Source organism: Acomys minous, assembly GCF_964271855.1.
Source record: "Acomys minous genome assembly, chromosome: 11".
Classification (NCBI taxonomy): Eukaryota; Metazoa; Chordata; class Mammalia; order Rodentia; family Muridae; genus Acomys; species Acomys minous.
This window is the reverse complement of record NC_140492.1, coordinates 4,262,988-4,283,007: the sequence shown is the minus strand read 5'-3', so window position 1 is coordinate 4,283,007 and position 20,020 is coordinate 4,262,988. Positions and strand designations below refer to the sequence as shown.

General features: G+C 49.3%; 1 protein-coding gene across 1 annotated transcript in view; it reads right to left on the bottom strand.

Moving 5' to 3' along the window:
• Nucleotides 1-20,020, bottom strand: part of HLCS (holocarboxylase synthetase) — a 162,902-nt gene that overhangs the window by 123,027 nt on the left and 19,855 nt on the right. The window contains exon 5 of the mRNA XM_084801053.1: nt 18,814-18,996. Within this exon, the coding sequence (XP_084657179.1) occupies nt 18,814-18,996 (183 nt within the window). The remainder of the gene's footprint in view (nt 1-18,813; nt 18,997-20,020) is intronic.

Here is a 20,020-nt window from a genome sequence, read left to right as displayed (position 1 = left end):
GATCCACAGGGGGCCCAGGGGATCCACAGGGGGCCCAGGGATCTACAGGGGGCCCAGGGATCCACAGGGGGCCCAGGGATCTACAGGGGGCCCAGGGATCCACAGGGGGCCCAGGGGATCCACAGGGGGCCCAGGGATCTACAGGGGGCCCAGGGATCCACAGGGGGCCCAGGGATCTACAGGGGGCCCAGGGGATCCACAGGGAGCACAGAGGATCCACAGAGGGCCCAGGGGATCCACAGGGAGCACAGGGGATCCACAGAGGGCCCAGAGATCCACAGAGGGCCCAGGGATCCACAGGGGGCCCAGGGGATCCACAGGGGGTACAGGGGATCCACAGGGAGCACAGGGGATCCACAGAGACAGGAACAGGAAATGTCCCAGATCTTGACTGGAAAGTGGATAGCACAATACACTTTCATCAAATGTACACAACAGCAGGTGCATTTTCTTGAGTAGAAATCATGCCTAAATAAAACTGATTTTTAAAGCAAGCAAAGAGCAGCAAACCTGAGCCACGCAGACACTGGCACCCAGAAGACGCTCCATTCATTAGTGCTCAAAAGAACGCCATAGATGTGCCCAGTTGCACACTTGTGCACACACAGAAGTGGCCCTCTGGTAAACACTGAGACTTGAGAGTGCTCACTGTCCAGTCTAGAGCCATTTCCACCTGATGTGCATCCAACAAATCAACACTGGATTAAAAGTATCTATTACAGTCTGCGCTTGTGTCCTGGGGCTCCATTTCCCAGTCTGTAAGGTTTTTTATCTCAGAGACACATTTGGCTCATGATAAATAATTAGATTAGTCCTGCTTCAGTCATAACACTGTCGGTTGCTAGGCATCCAGAAGTGGGTAAATCAGAAAACGAACCATCAAAGACTAGGCACACAGCCCTTTTTATGGGTGTCTGGTTCTTAAATACTTCAGGGACCAGAAACAAATGTATGTCTACTCTCACGGAATTTATAGGAGACGGGCCTATTCTTCCTCTTCTTTTTTTAATCTACTCAATAAAAAAAATTAAAATGTTTAAGGTTTGGGTCAATTTCACTGACCTATAACCCCAGCCCCAATAATAATGTACTAAGCACCTCCCTAGCACTGTCATACTGACATTTGTAAGAGAGGACCCTGGTGGAGGCCTGACCTGAGGAGGCAGCGAGCACATGGACAAGCTCTGGCTGGGCACTGTGAACCCTGGCATCCCGGAAGAGCGACGGGGAATGGAGCCCAATGTCCCCTCACTCACAAACACCCTCAGCCCTGTTTCCTCTTGCTGCTCTCCTGCTCAGGGTCTCCTGTCCTCTCGCTGCTCTCCTGCTCAGGGTCTCCTGTCCTCTCGCTGCAGGAATGGGAGGAGTTTGATAAGGGATGGCAGAGATGTGCAGAAGGACAGAGCCAAAAGGCCATGAGTAAGAGCAGCCGCTCAAGTCTGTAGTGAGGAAATCAAGGCCCCAGCAAATTCGCCTTATGAAACCCCTGCTTCCCTCTATAGTTCGTTTATTTTCTTTTTTCCTTTTCTTTTTCTTTTTCTTTTTTAGATGGGGTATTAGTATGTGGTCCTGACTATCCTAGAACTCACAGGTAAACCAGGCTGGCCTTGAACTCACAAAGATTCACCTGCCTATGTCTCCCAAGTGCTGGAATTAAAAGCCACTCTATCCAGCTGTTCTGTTCTTGAAAAGAAAATTTTAACTCTTATCTCTTACTCTAAGACCACGCACAAAAAACTTCATTCTTGCCAGAAGTGGTGGCGCCTAACTTTCATCCCAGCACTAGGGAGGCAGCAGGTGGATCTCTGTGAGTTAAAGGCTGGCCACTGCTATACAACCAGACCCTGTCTCCACAGCACTCCTGAAAAGTTCCAAACAACAAAGGCAAATGTCACTCTTAAATTTAATTCTACACATACAAACACAACACACCACACACAGAGAGAGAAAGAGAGAGAGAGAGAGAGAGAGAGAGAGAGAGAGATTTAAAATTGTAGGACTTGGACTGCACAGAAATTCACAAGCTCCGTCCTACCCAGCCTTGCAGGGCACACAGAAAACACTGATGCTACTAAGGTCATCACTACCTGAAGGAACTCATAAGGAAATGAACAGGCACGAGCACAGGGCTAGCGTGTTCTGAGGGACATGCACAGGGCTAGCGTGTCCTGAGGGACATGCACAGGGCTCTTGGTGACTGAGCTTCATTCAGGAAGATGTGGTCTGAGTCAACAGAATAGAAAAGAGGAGCCTCTTAGGTACAAGTCTGGATTTTGCTTTCTCACCGGATGGTCATGGCACACATCTTTAATTCTAGGGCTTGAGAGGGAGAGGCACTCGGATCTCTGAGTTCAAGGCCAGCCTAGTCTACAAAGTGAGTTCCAGGACAACCAGAGTTACACAGAGAAACTCTGCTTTGAAAAGCAAAAACAAAAAGATTTCACTTTCTCCCTTCCTGGAATCTGGAACATCCCAAATCTAAGAAGAGTAAAGGGTGTGTCCCCGAAAACTGAAGGGAGTGACTGAGACGGGCACTTTTGTAGCAGGGTCTCCTCCAGGGCATCCTGGTAGCAGGAAAGCCTCACTGTACCCTGTCACACAGCACAGCCCTGTGACAGCGCCTACCCATCACTGACTGGGAAGGAAGTAGGTGAAGACAAATGACAGGGAGAGTCCACCGAGGGGCCGGCTGGTCTCATTTAAACCACCACAGTCCGCTACACGTCAACCACGATCTGAATCTGAGGGGTCATGCTTGTCACAGTTTCCATCCACACAGGTGCCTGTACACAGTAGGCACTCAATGTGTGTCTGTTAAACTGTCTTCCTTTTATTATGTAATGTGATAGCCTGGCTCAGTCACAGTAAAAGGCCCTAGATTTACTACTTTTTTTTTTTTTTTGGTTACAGGCTAACTAGTGAAGACCACAAAGGGCTCGAGGAGAAACCCGTGAGTAAGTCGCTTCTAACAAGGCTGGTTTTATGGGCCTCACACCTCCTCCAGGCCAGATCTACTCCAGCCTCGTGGGGACAGGGGGAGGGCGGCTTTGGGCAGGAATCAGCTGCCACTCACAGGACTCTTGGGTTTGGGCCACACCCGCAGGAGTCTCCACGGCCTTCATTAAGCATGCCTTATGTGAAACTCCCGCCATTTGTCGGAATCCAATACAACCCAACTCCTGACAGTGTGGGGAACAAAGAAATCCGTGCCTGGGGTGCCAGCAGGAAAGCCTGTGCAGTTCTCCTGGAAGTGGACTCGCCTGGCCTCCCTGTACACAGGAGTGACCATTAACACTTCCTGCTAGGGTCCCAGTGTATCCCAAAAGTTCACAGGTCATGACCCTGATTCCGTAATGCAGCAGTGTTGGGAAGTGTTTGGGAAGTGAACAGTGCTTGGTCACAGGGAACGGAGGAACCCACTGTGGATAGTTAGTCTCCTTCTCCAGAGCCTGGACGAGTCACCTCCTCCATGAACACCTGCTACCTGTTATGGTTTGACAGTGGTATGACCCCCACGGCTCACGTTTGCACATTTACTCCCCTGATGGAGGTGCTACAGGAGGAGGAGGTAGACCCCTCAGCAGTTAGAGATCACTGGAGCAGGCCTTTCAGGTTCTGGGCCCACCATGCTAGGAACTCTCCCACAGCCACTGAGCTGCTCTGACGTGATGAACTAAAATCCTCTGAGTCCATAATCTAAGTAAATCCCTCTCTCTTAAGTTCTGTCAGGCAGTCTGCCCAATAGTGAAAACTGTAGCCCACACCTTAGGCTTCTATGTCCACCATGAGCCAAGACACCTCTTCTGCATCTCAGGCGTCAGGAAAGTCTCAGGCTCCACCACTTTCCCTGAGCCCCTCTTCTGTCCACCTCACCTGGATTTCTCTGGAGCACTGCCCACAGGACAGGGGACACTGGGCATGGGGTTACATGAACTGGCCTGCCACCAACCAAGTATAAAGTCATGTGGAACACAGTTTGTGCAGGCCTCAGTGTGGAGGAATGCCTTGAGTGGATGTAGCAGTTGTCAATAAAGTGCTGTTTAGCCAATCAGCTGGGCAGAAGGACAGGAAGGGGAAGGCGGGGCTTCCACGGGAGGTGGGAGGAGAGGGTTGCTGGACAGTTGAGATTGGGGAGAAAAGCCACCCAAGGAGGATCAGATCTGCAAGTGACTGAGATGGCTGTGGGCTATGAGGACACAGGGTTAGAGCAGAGTAGTTTAGTTTACTAGTAGATTAGTAGTAGTTTAGATTCTGCCCAGCCTAGTGCTGCAGCTTTAAAATACACTACAGTCTCAGTGATTTGTGCCCTAGGCCACACAGAGAAGTTATTTGCAACACCTCTGGGTCTTCATTTTCATTAGGTTGTGGTGTTGTGTAGTTGTTGAGGCTATCTGTGGTTTTTGTTTGCTTTCTTGGTTGTTGCACAACATCTTTAAAAATAAACAGTGGGGCTTGGAAGACGCCACAATCACCAAAACGCTTGCCATGGAAGGATGAGGACCTGAGTTTAATGCCCAGGCACCTGAATAAAAAGCTGATAGGGCAGACCAGGCCCGCAAGGCAAGTAGAGGAGTGGGGAGGCCGTCAGGTGCATCCTTGCAGCTCAAGGGCCAGCGCTCCAGAGTCACTGAGAGCCTGTCTCAAACACAGAGATGGAGGAGAACTGAGGAAAACACTCCATGTCGACCTCTGGCCTCCAGTGCAAACAGACACATACACGCACACATACAAGCATGTGCCCCATACACGCACACATGCTCACATATACACAAATCCTTTTTATCACTAACACGTCAACAGTGGTGAACTTGGGTGAGGGCTAAGTGGGGCCTGGAAGCCGTCCTTTATTCCAAAACAACCTGCATTGAAGGCACTGGCATAGGAGCAATCTCTAAAGCCAGATGCTTTTGTTCCACTTTCAATGCTGAAATTGCCAAAGATGTGAACCCTCTTAAAACAACAACAATAAAAACCCCAGCTGAATGTAGTGACCACACCTACAATCCCAGCACTTGGAAGGTTGTGGCAGGAGGCCAGCTGCTGGTAAGGCGAGCCTGATAAACAGAATGAGACCATGGCTGGAAAAAAAAACAAAAACAAACAAACAAACAAACATCCTTCCCATCCTCCCCCCAAATCAAAAACACAAGGAAGACCACGTCCAGGCGCTTTGCATTTAAGCTGCCTCTGAAGGTGTCCCTCAGCCCCCTGCTGTCTGAGTCCGGCTGGGCTTGCCCAGGCTAGCCAGAGCAAGAAGCATTTGAGGTGGAAAGATGACTGCGGAACTGTGGAGTTCCACCGTCACGGAGCCGGCCCTCCCTCTGGAGCCCAGGGCTGGAACAGTGCAAAGACAGGACACACAAGCCCCAGCGCATTTTGCGGAGCTCCTTGGTCTGAGGGTTGGAGTATCAGTAACGACTTCCTGGCATGAAACGAGGCGTACACACGTCTGAATCTTGAGGCTTGAATCCCGTCCAGCTTCTACGTCACAGCTGCCTGACAGGGCTGCGGCCCCAGCGTGCTTGCTGACTGCAGACCTCTTGGTGAGACCTGAGTTTTGAAACCAGGATCGGTAGCTTAACAAAATTTACGGGTTGTAGAGAAAGTCTCTGGGCCTCTGGGGAGGTGAGCTCACCTTTCGGACAGCAGCCCCTGGTGGCCGGTTTAGTAAGAAGTGTTGGCTCCCCTTGGCCTACAGGCCATTTCAGGTAACAAGTGGGGGTGCCCAGGGAAGCAGAAAGAAATCAAAGGCGTGGCTTTGAGCCACATAAGTGCCCTCTGTGTTTAAAAATAAAACAGTAAAAGTCCCATCTTTCAAAAGGACCCAACGTGTGTGAGGCTCTGGTTGCTAGCTCAGCGCCACATGTGCCTGTGAGTAAACAAAATTGAGTTGTGTGCGCGTGCATGCACACGTGTGCGGGTGCACGCTTATGCATGGGCCTGTGGAGAACAGACCTCAGCATCTGGCATCTTCCTCTCTCACTCCTAACCTTGCTGTTGGAGACAGGGTCTCTTCTGTGAACCTGCAATAAAGAGTGGTTCTCAACCTGCCTAGGCACTCCTGCAACCCGTCAATACGGCTCCTTGTGTTGTGGTGACCCCAACCATAAAATTACTTTCATTGCTACTTCATAACTGTAATTATGCTGCTGCTATGAACTGTAATATAAATATCTGTGTTTTCTGATGGTCTTAGGTGACCCCTGTGCAAGGGGTCGTGACCCCCAGGTTGAGAACTGCAAAGTTAAGCTATTAGATAGACTGTCTGACCAGAGACCTACAGGGATCCTCCTGCCTCCGCACCCCAGCTCTGTCTGGCTCCTTATGCAGGTGCAGAGTATCCCACCCAACTCACGTGTACAAAGCAAGTGCCTTACCCATCCTACCCACCCTGAGGATCTATATTTAGAGGGCTGAGCTCAGAGGGGCAGATAAGACTTATTTTTTTAGTGTGCCAACTTCTACATTTGGAATTTGGGGAAATTTTTCCACAACATTAAGAAACTGCTTTTCAGGGCAGCAACTTCTAGAAGACGTGGCTAACTGAGCTCCGGGGCCTCAGAGTCACAACATGTTGAGATACAGATAGAAGGCCGACAACACGCAAGGCCGGGAGCCAAGAAGCAGCAGCCACGGCTTCTCCCTGCAGTGCGCTCTGTCCGCAGCCATGAGAGAACAATCTGGAAACAATCCACCGGGCAGCTGCTCTCATCAACAAACTGTTTATTGTAAGAAAGTGGCTGGGTCAAAGGCTAAACATCAACCTGAAACTGAAAGCATACAGAGTAAAATTCCAACCATCCACGCCAGGGGAACCGGGACCTCTGCACAGGGAGAAGCGAGGCGAGGAACTCACACCAGGGGCCAGAGTGCGGGCAAACCTGTGTGTGTTCCGTGTCCTCTAGCAACTCCAGTGTCGCAGCGGCTTCCCCAGTGGCCTTCCTCCCTCGCTTGCCTCTCACCAGGCTCAGCAGCGTATGCACGACGCATAATCAAGCAAGACAGGCTGCTTTTAAATGTGTCTAACAGAAGCTGGACGGGACAGGGCTGGAAAGAAGTGCTCCATTATGGACGTCGTGGTGGCCGCACAATTACATTTTCAACAGAGCTGTTAGCTTTTTAGAAATATATACCGAAATATTCAGAAGGAGAGTCAACCAATATCTGGGATTTGGTTTGAAATCATCCCACACACGGCGCGCGGGTGTGAATAGATGGAACGGGACTGCCGTAAGCGCACAGCTGTGACGGAGCGCGGTGAGAGCTCAGGAGTCCGCGGTATTCTGTACTTACTTCCGAGTATTTAAAGTTTTCTATGAGACGGTTTCTTTTGCTTATGTGCACAGTTCATCACAGATCTCTGAGCAATGTGTGAGGCAGAGCCATGAGTCTCTGCCAAGGAGTGGAAAAGCAGAAAGGGATGCTCCACGTCTTCCCAGCGTGCTCAGGGCCCAACCGGCCAGACCAGATGCAGAATCAGACCCAGCAGATGGATCCACCAGGCCTGAAAGCATGGCTCAGAGGCTGAGCAGCGTGAGGTCAGGACGGGTGAGGTGTTGGTCGACTGCTAGCAATAGAGACAGATGGACACACACACACTCACACACACATACACTCTTACTCACAGACACACACACATACACACTCACACATACTCACACAGACACGGACACACACACTCACACACACATACACACACCCTCACACACATACACACATACATACATACTCATACACACACCCTCACACACATACACACTCACACTTACACAGACACGGACACACACACTCACACACACATACACACACCCTCACACACACATACACACATACATACATACTCATACACACACCCTCACACACATACACACTCACACTTACACAGACACGGACACACACTCACACACACATACACACACCCTCACACACACATACACACATACAGACATACTCACACACACACCCTCACACACATACACACTCACACATACTTACACAGACACAGACACACACTCATACTCACACATACACACTCACACACACAATGATTGTATGGCAAACAGGGACTTACATCGGAGACCTCCCTAGGGCTTCACTGCACTATGGAGCAGGAGACCCTGAAGTGAAGTAAGAAAACCTAATATCATAAGTAACAGGGACCAAGATTTTACAACAAGCAACACACAGACTTTGAAGATATAATTTTGTTTGTAAATCTGAGACTAATACAGACTAAACTGATAATTCTTATAGCATAGGTAAATTTGAGAAAATGTGTGACATTACAAAAAGTAAAATATTCTTTGGCCTCTATTGAGGATTTGTGGCAGCATAAAAATGAAGGTGGCAATAATTACAGAGACTTAAGAAGGGGTGTGCTCTGGGGGTGGCTGCAGAGGTCTGGCTGCGGAGGGGCTGTTTGTTTGTTACTTTGTTTGTTTGTTTGTTTGTTTGTTTAGTGGTTTTTAAGCATGAGAATTTTACTCAATAGAAGGGTGCCTGCCTACCTGGCATAATACTGAGTTGGATCCCCAGCAACACAGACCCACACGTCAATTCATTTGCACGCGTGTGCTTTGCCAGTTCCAGCATCAACACCTTAAGGGACCTGAAAGGAGGCAGAGTCGCTCGTCTTTCATCTGCCTGACAGAAGGAAAAGACTTCGCAGGTTTCGGTGACAGTAAAGGCGACTTCTATGAAAAACTCAGTGTGGACCATCTGCAATGCTATGTATACGCCCAACACCACGGAAGGAAAACATTCAAAAGAGAAGAATCATCAAAATTATAGACTTTTGACCTTTAAATATTTTATAGCTTAAAAAGCTACAGGGGAGGGAAAAAAAAAACCATGAACCAGCTAGTGTATCGAGGCTGCTGGAGGAATACTCCAGTGAACTCACCTTGGCAGGGTTAGGCGAATGAGATTAAATATGCTCCACACCCTCGCCAAAACTGAACCACCATTTTTAAAATATGAAACTAGCATTTGGTGCTTCTTTTAAACATTATACTTGTTTACTTATAGAAATTAAAACAGGAAGGGGCGCTGATTTAAACAGCACACAACACACACACACACACAGGCAAACGCCACAGGGAACCCTATAAATATGCATAATTTTCTTGTTTTTATTCGTTAGTTAATTTTTTTAATTTTTAAGAAACTGAGAAGGGAATGGGTGAGGCCGTCGTGTCATCTCTCTCTGATAAACGTCATTCTGAGACACAGAAAGGCTAATCTTCAAGTTTTATTCTTAAAATTATAACTTTTCATTTTAATCTTCTAAACTTTCATCTGCATGTGGGATATAAGCTTATTTCATATTTTTAAAGTCCAGGACGCAAAGAAGCCTCAGAGTTAGTGGTGCTGACCCACGGCGTGACTGTTCTCCTGTCACTGCAGATGTGGCAGGTGGTACCTCAGACTGTAAATGTCCTGAGCTAAAGCAAGCCACCCCTTACCTTCCCGCCTCTCTACCCTGACAAACGTCCACAAGAGAGAACGACACACACACACACACACACACACACCCTTACACTATGAGTCTCCAGGCTTCACATACACACACACACACACACACACACACACACACACACACACACACACACACCTTACGCTATGAGTCTCCGGGCTTCACATACACACACACACACACACACACACACACACACACACACACACACACACAGAGGGAGATGCGTGCGTGGCCTCCCTCTGTAGCGGAGATCCCCATTTATTCTAGCCGGCATCTCCTCACTCTCGGGGTCAAGGAGAAAACCGTGCTTCACAAAGCGAGGCTCTCACTCAGCAATCTTATTTTCACTACAGTTTTAGCTAAAGGAGACATCCATTTAAATACACAAATGTGCATACATATGGCTAACATAAGAACATTAAACACCACTAATATGCCAATTACAACAAACCTTCTAAAGGCTGAGCTGTTCTCGCTTACTAAACCCATGTTCCTCTGATGATAAAATAGGTTTAAACCCTACAACTGTCTCATGTGGCACTGAAATCTTTCACTCCGGTATATCCTCTTTCTTTTATTCACTTTCAGGGATACGTTAAAATTGTATACACTTACAGCAAGCCACACAGCGTCCTGACGTGTGCAGAGTAAGCTCTGGATGAAGTACCAACACTCCTTCTTCTGAGTACATGATTAACCCAAATGCTGAGAACATTTTAAGAAAGGAACTACCCGCGCCCCAGCAGGAGCCTAGCGCATGGTGCTAGGAACACCGAGCGCCCAGCACACACTGACCCCGCATGAAAGCCATGCCATCCAGGGTCTGCCCAGAATGTGTGCTCTCGTCGGCAGCGAAGTGCATGGTGGACAGACAGACAGCCTGACCTTGATAAAGTCCCCTGCTTTCCCACGGAAGCCAGAAAAGGGTGTCCAGAGGACCTAGTCAAACTGTAGCACCCTGAGGTCTCACTGAGACTCCAGCACCCCCGGGCGCAGCTCCAAGGCTGGCCTGCCTGTTTTGAAATCTCATGTTTGTCCAAGATACGGGGCACCACTCTAGGAGCGACAACCCCAAGTTACTAGCATAGACAGGAAGAACACACGATACCCGCTCTAACAAACACACACGTCAGGCGGCCATCAGGTCCCAGACCTCACATTCCTGCAGTGATGTGGAGTCCTGCAGGGCCAGGCCAGTTCTCGAGAAGCGGGTTTGGAGGCCTGGCCATTTACCGCGGTGCCCACCGCTGGCCGCCTTGTATCCACGTCTCACCTCTGCACCTGATCACGAGCCCCTCTGATGGTGGCCCCACAACCCAATGCCAGCGTGGGCTGGCTCCCGGGGATGCGTTTGTTGGTCCTGAGAGACAAAAGTCTGCTTTTAAGAATGTTCCAAGAGTTACTAGAGACAGCGTCAGTCGGCTTCCCGGGAGGCAGCACCACAATCCATACCCGCTCACACATGGCAGCTATTAGGGAGCTGGTGTAAGAGACAGAAAGCATTTGCTCTTGGAGGATTTTTTATTCCAAATGAGCCTGCTTCGCATCTACAAATCTGTGACTGCATAAACGGTGGATATAAATAGTCTAAGGAACCAGAGCCGCCCTTCCCAGCCACAGCGCAACCCTGAACTGCAGAGCAGTGTGGGGGCCCCACCACCCGCTCCAGAGCCCACGGCAAAAAAACACAGCTCAAAATCCCAGCAAAACTCAGCAAGGCTGGAAAGCAACGGGAGCCGTGTGTACCTCCATCTCCCGCGAGCATTTCCTCCCTGCCTTGACGTGAGCCCTGAAGTGTGGCCCTCCAGGCAGCTTGGGGGCTTGCTTGTAAGAACAAGATTCATACACAAAGACGGGTCACCCAGCAGCTCAAAGGCTCCTCAGAAAAACAATGTGTAGAAAGGAGGCCGGGGACAACACCCCGTGTTTTGTGCCTTTTGCACTTCAGTGTCAAGAAGGATCATTTCACGTTTACACGGGTATTGTATCTGATAACAGGAAATGAGTCAAAATGAACAACAAAAAAATTCCCAGTTTCGGTGTGGGGAGAAAGAAGAAAGGAGAGAAAGACGTATATGAAAGACGCTGAAAACATCCGTAGCTATAAAAGCTTTTAAACGTTGGCTTTAATCTGCCAGCTGCTCTCAGCTGTGTGTTCTATAAAGTAGCTGCCTCAAGACCTCAGCAGGCGCACGGCAGAAGCCACTGGGTGCACCTGGGACCCTGACTTGCTCTCCAGTTTGGATCTCCAAAAAAGCATTTCTTTACCTGCACTTTAGAGTAAGGCTACATGTTTGTCTCTTACTCAAGACTGAGAGCAAGGCCCAAAAGCAAGAGGAAGAGAGGGTTCCGTGTCAAACCTGTGTTTGGAGAAAGCTGCAGGCAACGGAGAATTAAAATGTAAAAAGCAACACCGCTAAGTACTGAAGGCTTTAAAAAACCTAGTTTACAATTTGGAGAGACAGATCTGTGTGTACAGTGCTTGCTGTACAAGCACCCACAAAAATGCTGGGAGCATTGGCAAGCCAGTAACTCTACTGCTGGGAGGTGGACCCACGAGGATGTATGGAGCTTGTTAGGTGCAGCTGAAATGCTGAGAGTCGTGTTCAGCCAGAGACCCTGTGTCCATCCTCATCCTCCTCCTCATCATCATCATCATGACCATCATCATCACTAGAGAAGTGACTGGACAGACAGGACACTACCAGTTACTCAGGCCTCCCACACACTCACCCAGGCTGATGTACCCACACGTGCATATACTCCCTGCTCACACAATTTTGTTTTTAAATATTAAGAAGACAGAACCAACTTCCAGGCTTGGACACAGTTCAGCAGTACAACAGTTTGATTCCCACCTAAGTAAATATGCAAAAACGAAAGCTCAGGTCCCCAAGGCGGGGACGGACAGACAGACACAGATGCACACACACTGCACTGTGCCTATTAGAGGACCCAGATGAGACCGTGAAGCGTGTAAGGAGACTCATTTACTCGAAGAGCAAGCCATAAAGCTAAGAAACGACCATTTCTCCCAAGCTGCACGTGGCTCGCCCTTACTAGCTTTCAAATGTTTGCTGAATGCAGTGGCCAATGCAGAGAGAAGTGACGACCGTGAGGAATGACTTAGTCTGCGTTTCCTCATAAAGCCAGAAAAGAAATCCTACTTCATGATGGCTGTGCATCAAAACACCACAATAAACACCTTAAGTGCAAACAGTTGAAAGTGAATTTACGAGAATGCATTTCCCAGGCAGAAAGGCCTTGCCAAGGGTCTATTGAAATGTCTACAAATATTAAAAAATTATTTTTACCAACAGCAGCTAGTCCACAACAATGCCTGGATTTTGAAGAAGGAAATAAGAGTTTTTTGTATGTAATTTGAGGTTGAATCAGAATGGAATATTATGGCCCATTTTTTTTCTTTAAGCATGTACTATTCGTGCCACCGAAAGCACACACGTACACACTGCGTGACTCTGCCCAGTAACTCTATCAACAAACTCAGTTGTTGCTTCTTGTTATGGCTACATCTTGATCCCAAGGGCAAGTAGTCAGATGGCCTGCGAGGACCCTGCCACGAGTCCAGCCGCACGCACGCCATCTCCCAGGAGTGGGAAGCCAGGCTGGGACAGACCCGCAGACAGCCTGGGTCCCTCAAAGCAGCGGCAGCTCCCCTGGCTCGAGGTGGAGGCGTCCACCCTCTTCTGCATCCTCTGGCCACCCAGGGAACATCACCATGACACTGGCTCACGGACATGCGACTTTATGGGGAGGGAGGGAGGGGGCTGGCTCAGAATCCTGGCTGCCCCGAGTCATTCCACAAGAGCACCCCGAGACTTCAGTGGGCCTTCTTCCTTGTCACCCTTCCTCGGACAGAGAGTAGGAGGAAATAGAAACCAGACAGCCTTTCATTTAAAAACAAAAACAACAACAACAAAAAACCTCCTGCTTCTTTTATAAAATGGTATTTTTATATAAAATAAATATTTACCTTTTACTTATAAAAGTGTGTGCCCCCCACAACATACCTCACAGTAACGCTGTACTCCTGTCACCCACACAGGTGAAAAGCCTGTGAGGCACCCACACCCCAGCCCATGACAATGATACACCCCACTGGCAACACTGCACCCCCTGCTGAGACTTTAATACAGCCTTCCTGCCGCGGGACCCCAGCCACCGCACAGCCATCCTGCTGTACCTCATAACGATAATTCTGAGGGTACGAATGGTAACGTAAACACCTGATATAAGAACACGAGATGTGCAGCCCTGCGAAGGGTCGGCCCCACGGGGAGAACCACTGGCCTAAGGCACACGCCAAGTGTGAGCCAAGTATCGGTGTCCACAGAAGACGCTGAGCACGCAGGGTCTAGACACGAGCAGGATGCTTCCCAACGCCGGTGACACACACCAGGGCGGTATTTAGCTACTAACAACTGGTTCAGCTCTTTATAAAAGTAACACACATGCATCATAGGTAGCTTGAAAAGTAAAAAGAAAACTTTAAAACATTATTAAAATTACCTTAAACCTACCACCTGTGTGTGTGTGTGTGGTGTGTACATGTGTGTATGTGGATGTTTGTATATTGAAGTGTGTGTGTGCATGTGTGTCTATGTGTGTGTTTGCGCGTACATGTGCATGTGTGTTCACGCACCATAACTCTTCCAGTCTTGTTTCAGTGGACCCAGCTATGTGGCACACAGTGTTGGTGGTTCTCAACATACTGACCTCCGCTGAGGCTCGAACTTCCACCCTTCCCTGGGAGGACGGATCAAACGGAAAGACCCTTGTCAGAGCGGACGGCGGGCTTGGCCACGGGAGCCTGCCCCTCCGCAGAGCCTTGCTTGTTATCCCTTCACACTCACGGGGCCCTGTGGTGGGGCTTGCTGGGAGAGTTCGGGGCTGGTCTTGGCGTATGGAGGGAGCGCTCAGAGCGCACCCCTCATCAACCCCGAGGGCCACGGTTCTTTATGTGTCTCTTCCTATCACAGTGACACAGAGCCGTGGGGGAGGGGGACGCCATAAATCTTCCCGGCTTCTTGCCGTCAAGAGCAGAGTCAGAGCTCCAAACTGAGTAAACACAGCTGCTGTGCAGTGAAGGTATTTAGGTAATTTCTCTATTTATTTTGTTCTTTCACGTCCTGTACTAGAAGGGGACTTAGTACTGAATAAATGTTGAGTGAACAGATAAATTTTATGAACTGTGGCATTGAAATAATTTCTACAGACCCAAAAGAAAGCACCACCAATATAATAGAAAACATCAAAAATTACGCTGTTTGACACTTATATAGGGTGAATAAATTAAATTTCTGAACTACTTTACAGTTCTGTAAACTGTAAAGGAGTCTGTAGCACAGGCAGCCTAGCTCAGCAGCGACACCGTGTGGTGAAAGCATGGATTGCCACGAGCAGTGCTCTTTACAAAAAGCCAGAAGTCTGCCCAAACTCCTAAGTGTACAGGGCAGGTGGCGGGTCCAGCAGATGGAAAATAACAAGACCTCCCTTATATATGTCTCATCCAAAAGAGGTCAATGAGACCTACTACGCAGAGATTCAGGAAGGAAAGCAAACACAACACAACCCCATTCCTAGCCTCGCTGGCTGATATGCTGAGCTAACGGCACAGGGGCTAGCTGACTGGAAGGTCTCAGCTTCAGGACAGGGGCAAGAAGAATCTTCTGGCTGCCCACAAAAAAAAAAAATCCCTTTCTGTTTCCATTTTCAAATTCATTCTCATAATAACTGTTTGGAGCATTTTGCTCCAAGAAAACACAATACTTGGTCAATACTACGAAAGAAAACTCTGACCTTTGACCTCAACCTCTAAAGCATATCCAAGGCATTCCAGAGTGTTGAGGAACATCACGCAATGGAAACCACGCACCACAACCACGCATGTGCGTTCACTTCCCTCAATTCTCAACATAAAACGGAACTCAATCAGAATCAAGCAACTGGGAGGCAGAGGCAGTCCTCAGAGGCAGCATCAAGGCAGCCAGGAATTAGACCCAGGACCCAGAATAAGGAGGGAGCATTTGTGAACACCACTCTTTCCAAGACTGTCCGTAGTCGGGTCCTCAATGGGGAGCTTTGCATGTTGTACAAAAGAGCAAATATTGGCTTTCACCTTGTTCAAGAATCTCATCCTATGGTTCCCGAGTGGGTAAATTAGTATTTCTCCAGTCAGGTCCTAACTAGGAAAACACCACCCCCACTGCCACTGGCTGCCATGGGACATTTTAAAGAACCAAATTCAGGGGCTGGAGAGACAGCTCAGAGGTTAAGAGCACTGACTGCTCTTCCAGAGGTCCTGAGTTCAATTCCCACAACCACATGGTGGCCTCACAACCATCTATAAATGAGATCTGGTGCCCTCTTCTGGCATGCAGGTGTACATGCAGACAGCACTGTATTCATATTAATTAATTATAGCCAAATTGACTCTGTGTGTGTGTGTGTGTGTGTGTGTGTGTGTGTGTGTGTGTGAGTATGCACACATGTGCACCTGTGTAGAGGCCAGAGGCTGACATCAGAGGTCCTCTTCATCTGTTCCCCACTTTATTTACTGAGTCAGGCTCTCTTGCTGAGCCCAGAGCTGAAAATTTTGGTTGTCTAGCTGTCAGCTTGCAGGGGGAGGCTCCTGTCTGCTCCCCACGGGCTACAGTCAGAGGCAGACTATGATGGCACCCAGCTTTTCACGCAGATGCTGAGGGAGCCCTCAGGTCCTAGTGCTGTGTACCAAGGTCTTGTCGGCGGTGCAGTCTCCACAGTCTGAGAATGGAAAGACTGAAGTCGTAGCCTCTCTTCCGTGTCCCTGTGACACAGAGCCTCAGTTGTGCTTACTCTAAAGAATCCACCTGAGCAACCAAGCGTGCCGGGCAGCTGCTCACAGGGAGACAACCTGAGGCCACCTTTCCTCTTCATTTCTCTGCCACAGTCAAAGGCACATGCGTGCTCTCACCTCCGGCTGCAGCCCTCGATGCTCAGGCAAAGGCGTAAGTACGGCCTAGGAGACTGGCAGCTGCGCTCACTCCACTGAAGGACCATGTGCCTGGCCCACACAGACAAGTTCCTGCAGTTCTGAGGACCGTCTCTATTTGGTATTTTTATAAGTCATAAGTCAGACTGATAAGTTTTGCCCTATGAACTGAACATGGAACAGTGAGGCTGGAGAAATGGCTTAGTGGTTAAGAGCACTGGCTGTTCTTCCAGGGACCCAGGTTCAATTCCCAGAACCCACACGACAACTTACAACTTCCTGTAATTCCAGCTCCGGGGGATTCAACACCCTCACACAGATACACATACAGGCAAAACACTAATGCACATAAAATTTTAAAAAATAATACAAACACAGTGATAAGTAACTGGTGTTGGAATTGCTAAGATAAAGGTACAAACAGAAGCTATATGACCAATTCCCAGAAATGCACATCAGAAAAAGTGCAAACTGTAGAACTGGGCTTGGTGGCTCACATCTATAACCTTAGCACTCAGGAAGCTGAGACAGGGGGATCACTGCAGGCTTAAATGTGACCTCTACTGCATGGTGTATTCCAGGCCAGTGTGAGGTAGTAAAAACATGCCTCAAAACAAAACAGAACTCGTTAGTAGTGAAAATGTAATAAAAGAATGTTTTTTAAAAGAAAAAAGACCATCCTGTGTTGATATTAGTTTGTTGATTAAAAGCATTACCTCCCGTCTTCTTAGGCTCGGAACCAGGAGCTCGTTAAGCACATCTGTTCTCTAACCCACTGATGGCCGCACCATCCTGCAAACTGCACAGTGCTCACACATACTGTCCCTCCAGCCCTCACACGATCGCCAAGGGTCTGCATCTGTCCAAATCAGGACAGTGCACCCACGCGATGCAAAGCTCTGATCCCCACAAACTAAGCTTGCCCAGGGGCAGCGCCTCCCTTTCCACAAAGCAGGAGTGAATGGTATATTTTCCTCTTTTCAACAAAGCAGGTGGGGTAGGTGTGTGGAGTCTCCTGGCCCCGTGGGTTTTGCTGTGTGTTAAAATCACTAACCCCACCGACCAGCCTGTTGCTGGCTGACAAGAGAAAGAGCTCCACAAAATCATTTGTCACAAGGAACAGGAAATTGACAGCATGTCACCATGAAAGGATTAGTGAGAACACACACCTGGAGAGCCTGGCAGCCTGCCCAAGACCAGGTATCCCACAGGGACCAGCAGCGAGTGCAGGCCGGAGGGGAGCTCCCAACCACCTTCCAAACGTCTTCACTCTTAGATGTGAGTGGCAGACATGAAATCCAAAGCCTTCTTGGCACAACATAGCAGACATGAGCACATAGAAAACAGAAGTTGTGATTTTTCCCACACAAAGATTTGCTGAGAAAAATCCAGATCAAAACAACTGGTTTTGATCCCGGCTGCTCACAGACGCCAAAGCAGTTCCACCTGAGCATGCGCGGGGGCTGGTTCCTGCACGCCCTCCTGCAGATACAGCACGCTCAGCATTTGCACGTGGCCTCTGCACATCCTACTACAGACTTTGACAATCTCCAGAACACTGGAAACGCCCAACGCCCTGCAAATGCTACACAAATAGTTGTTACACTGTGCTGTGTATTGCTCAGGTAATGACAGGAAAACAGTCTGCGTACGTTCAGTAGAGGCCGGACTGTTTTCAGCTGTGTGTGCCTGTGTGATGTGTATGTACACGTGCATGTGTTGCACGTGTATGGTGTGTTACATATGCACATGTTCAAGGGAGAGCACGCGCCATGGCACGCCTGTCAGGGCAGATTCGGGCACTGCTCTTTGCTCTTGCCCTTCTGCCTCGTGCGACAGGGTCGGCTGCCATCACCGTGCTGCCAGGCTGGCCCAGGAGCTTCCGGGCCCTCCCATCTCGCCCTCACATCACAGGAGCGCGCTGCTGCGCCCAGCTTCACACAGGTTCTTGGGAATTCACACCCGGTCCTCACACTTGCTCTTTACCAACTGAGCGGTCTCCCTGGCCCAGCACAGGATCTTTACCTTTTCAAAGTATTCACAGATACAGGACCACACATGCAGAGATGCATAACACCAAGTTCTACTCCCCTATAAAAGGACGACAGACTGCAGAGCTCACACCTCCTAACTGCACAGTCACCTCTATTTTACACACACACACACACACACACACACACACACACACACACACACACACTAAAGATACTGCCATCAATTTGGTTTCCAAACCTAAAATCCAAAGAGAAATCAAGGCTGAAAACGGTCATGACAGAAAAGCGAAGGGGCCGTGGTTTCGAGGGGGGTCTACCTCAAGCATGCGATTCCCCGTGAGTGCGCTCACCTCGGTGGCCGGCAGTAAGTACAGCGGTGTTAGGGCAGGAACCTGTCGTACATCGCAGCTCAGGCCAAGGGTAGTCAGGATCTCCTTAAGGACTTCGTGTCTTCTCATGTTGCTGGATTTGAGCGCATTGAAGTCTTCCTGGGTTTGCACCACAGAAGCACTTGGAGGGAGTTCCAGATGCACCTGAGGAGAGACAGGACGACAGCAGGTAGAGAGAGGCCGCCTGCATCAGAGAAACAGTTTCCGTAAGCGAGTTTGATGAAAATCTCAACGTGGCTTTTCTTCTTATCAATACCCCGTCAACGCTGAGCCTGACATCTAGAAAGTGATGTCAAGAAAGAAAATGGTGAAGATTAGAATGGGCCACATAAAATAGTGGCTTCCCAGCTCAAAAGCCATGGTGGGACCGACCAGTGCCTTGGACGGTCGCCAGACTCTTTCCATGTCATGACTTTTATCATCAACCCACTGCACGTCCTTGGTAAACTGGACTAAAATTATGCTGAGAACCCGGCAACACTATGGAGCCTAGGGAGGCATGACAAGCCAGGCCGGGCCACGCTGGGCTGGAACCTTCTGCTCTGCCTTGCAGTCAGAAGAGCAGAGTCATTTGGAGACTGCAGGCCTGCAGGTGGGCAGGCTGGACTTCCAGTCAGAGGGCCTTCCCGATGCCCCTGCACCTGAGCCAACTATACACGTGGGGCTTCCTGCATGTCGTCAGCTGTTTAAGTGTGATCTAGGATGCACACTGCAGACCGAGCAACTGAGTGAAGGTTATAAGTACACGCATTCTCCATCAGCATCCATGGTAGGATGAAGGAACACACTGGAACGTCCAGCTCCCCTGGGGGGCAGACTTTAACTGGGCGTCAGAGTCTGCAGGTGCCAGGACACTCGGTGGTAGCACAATGCCCTGTGTCTAGTTTTATGTTAGTTTTGTCTACTGGTTTTCCAGCAGGAACACTGGAAGGCTCGGGAAGCACGGGCCAACCTCCTGCTCTTTCAGTCATGCAGTTCTCACCTAAGCTGTAACCAAGGCCAACGTGACAACCACAGTGCCCACTCTGGGGCCAATCCGAACAAGCTGGGGAACAGTGGTCAGTGGTCAGCAGGTGGGCCTGCCCCTCAGAGAGCCCTTAAGGAGGACAGAGGAAAAAAGGAGTGCCAGCAAGGAGCCACCTCCTAGTCAAGGGCCACTTCACCCACT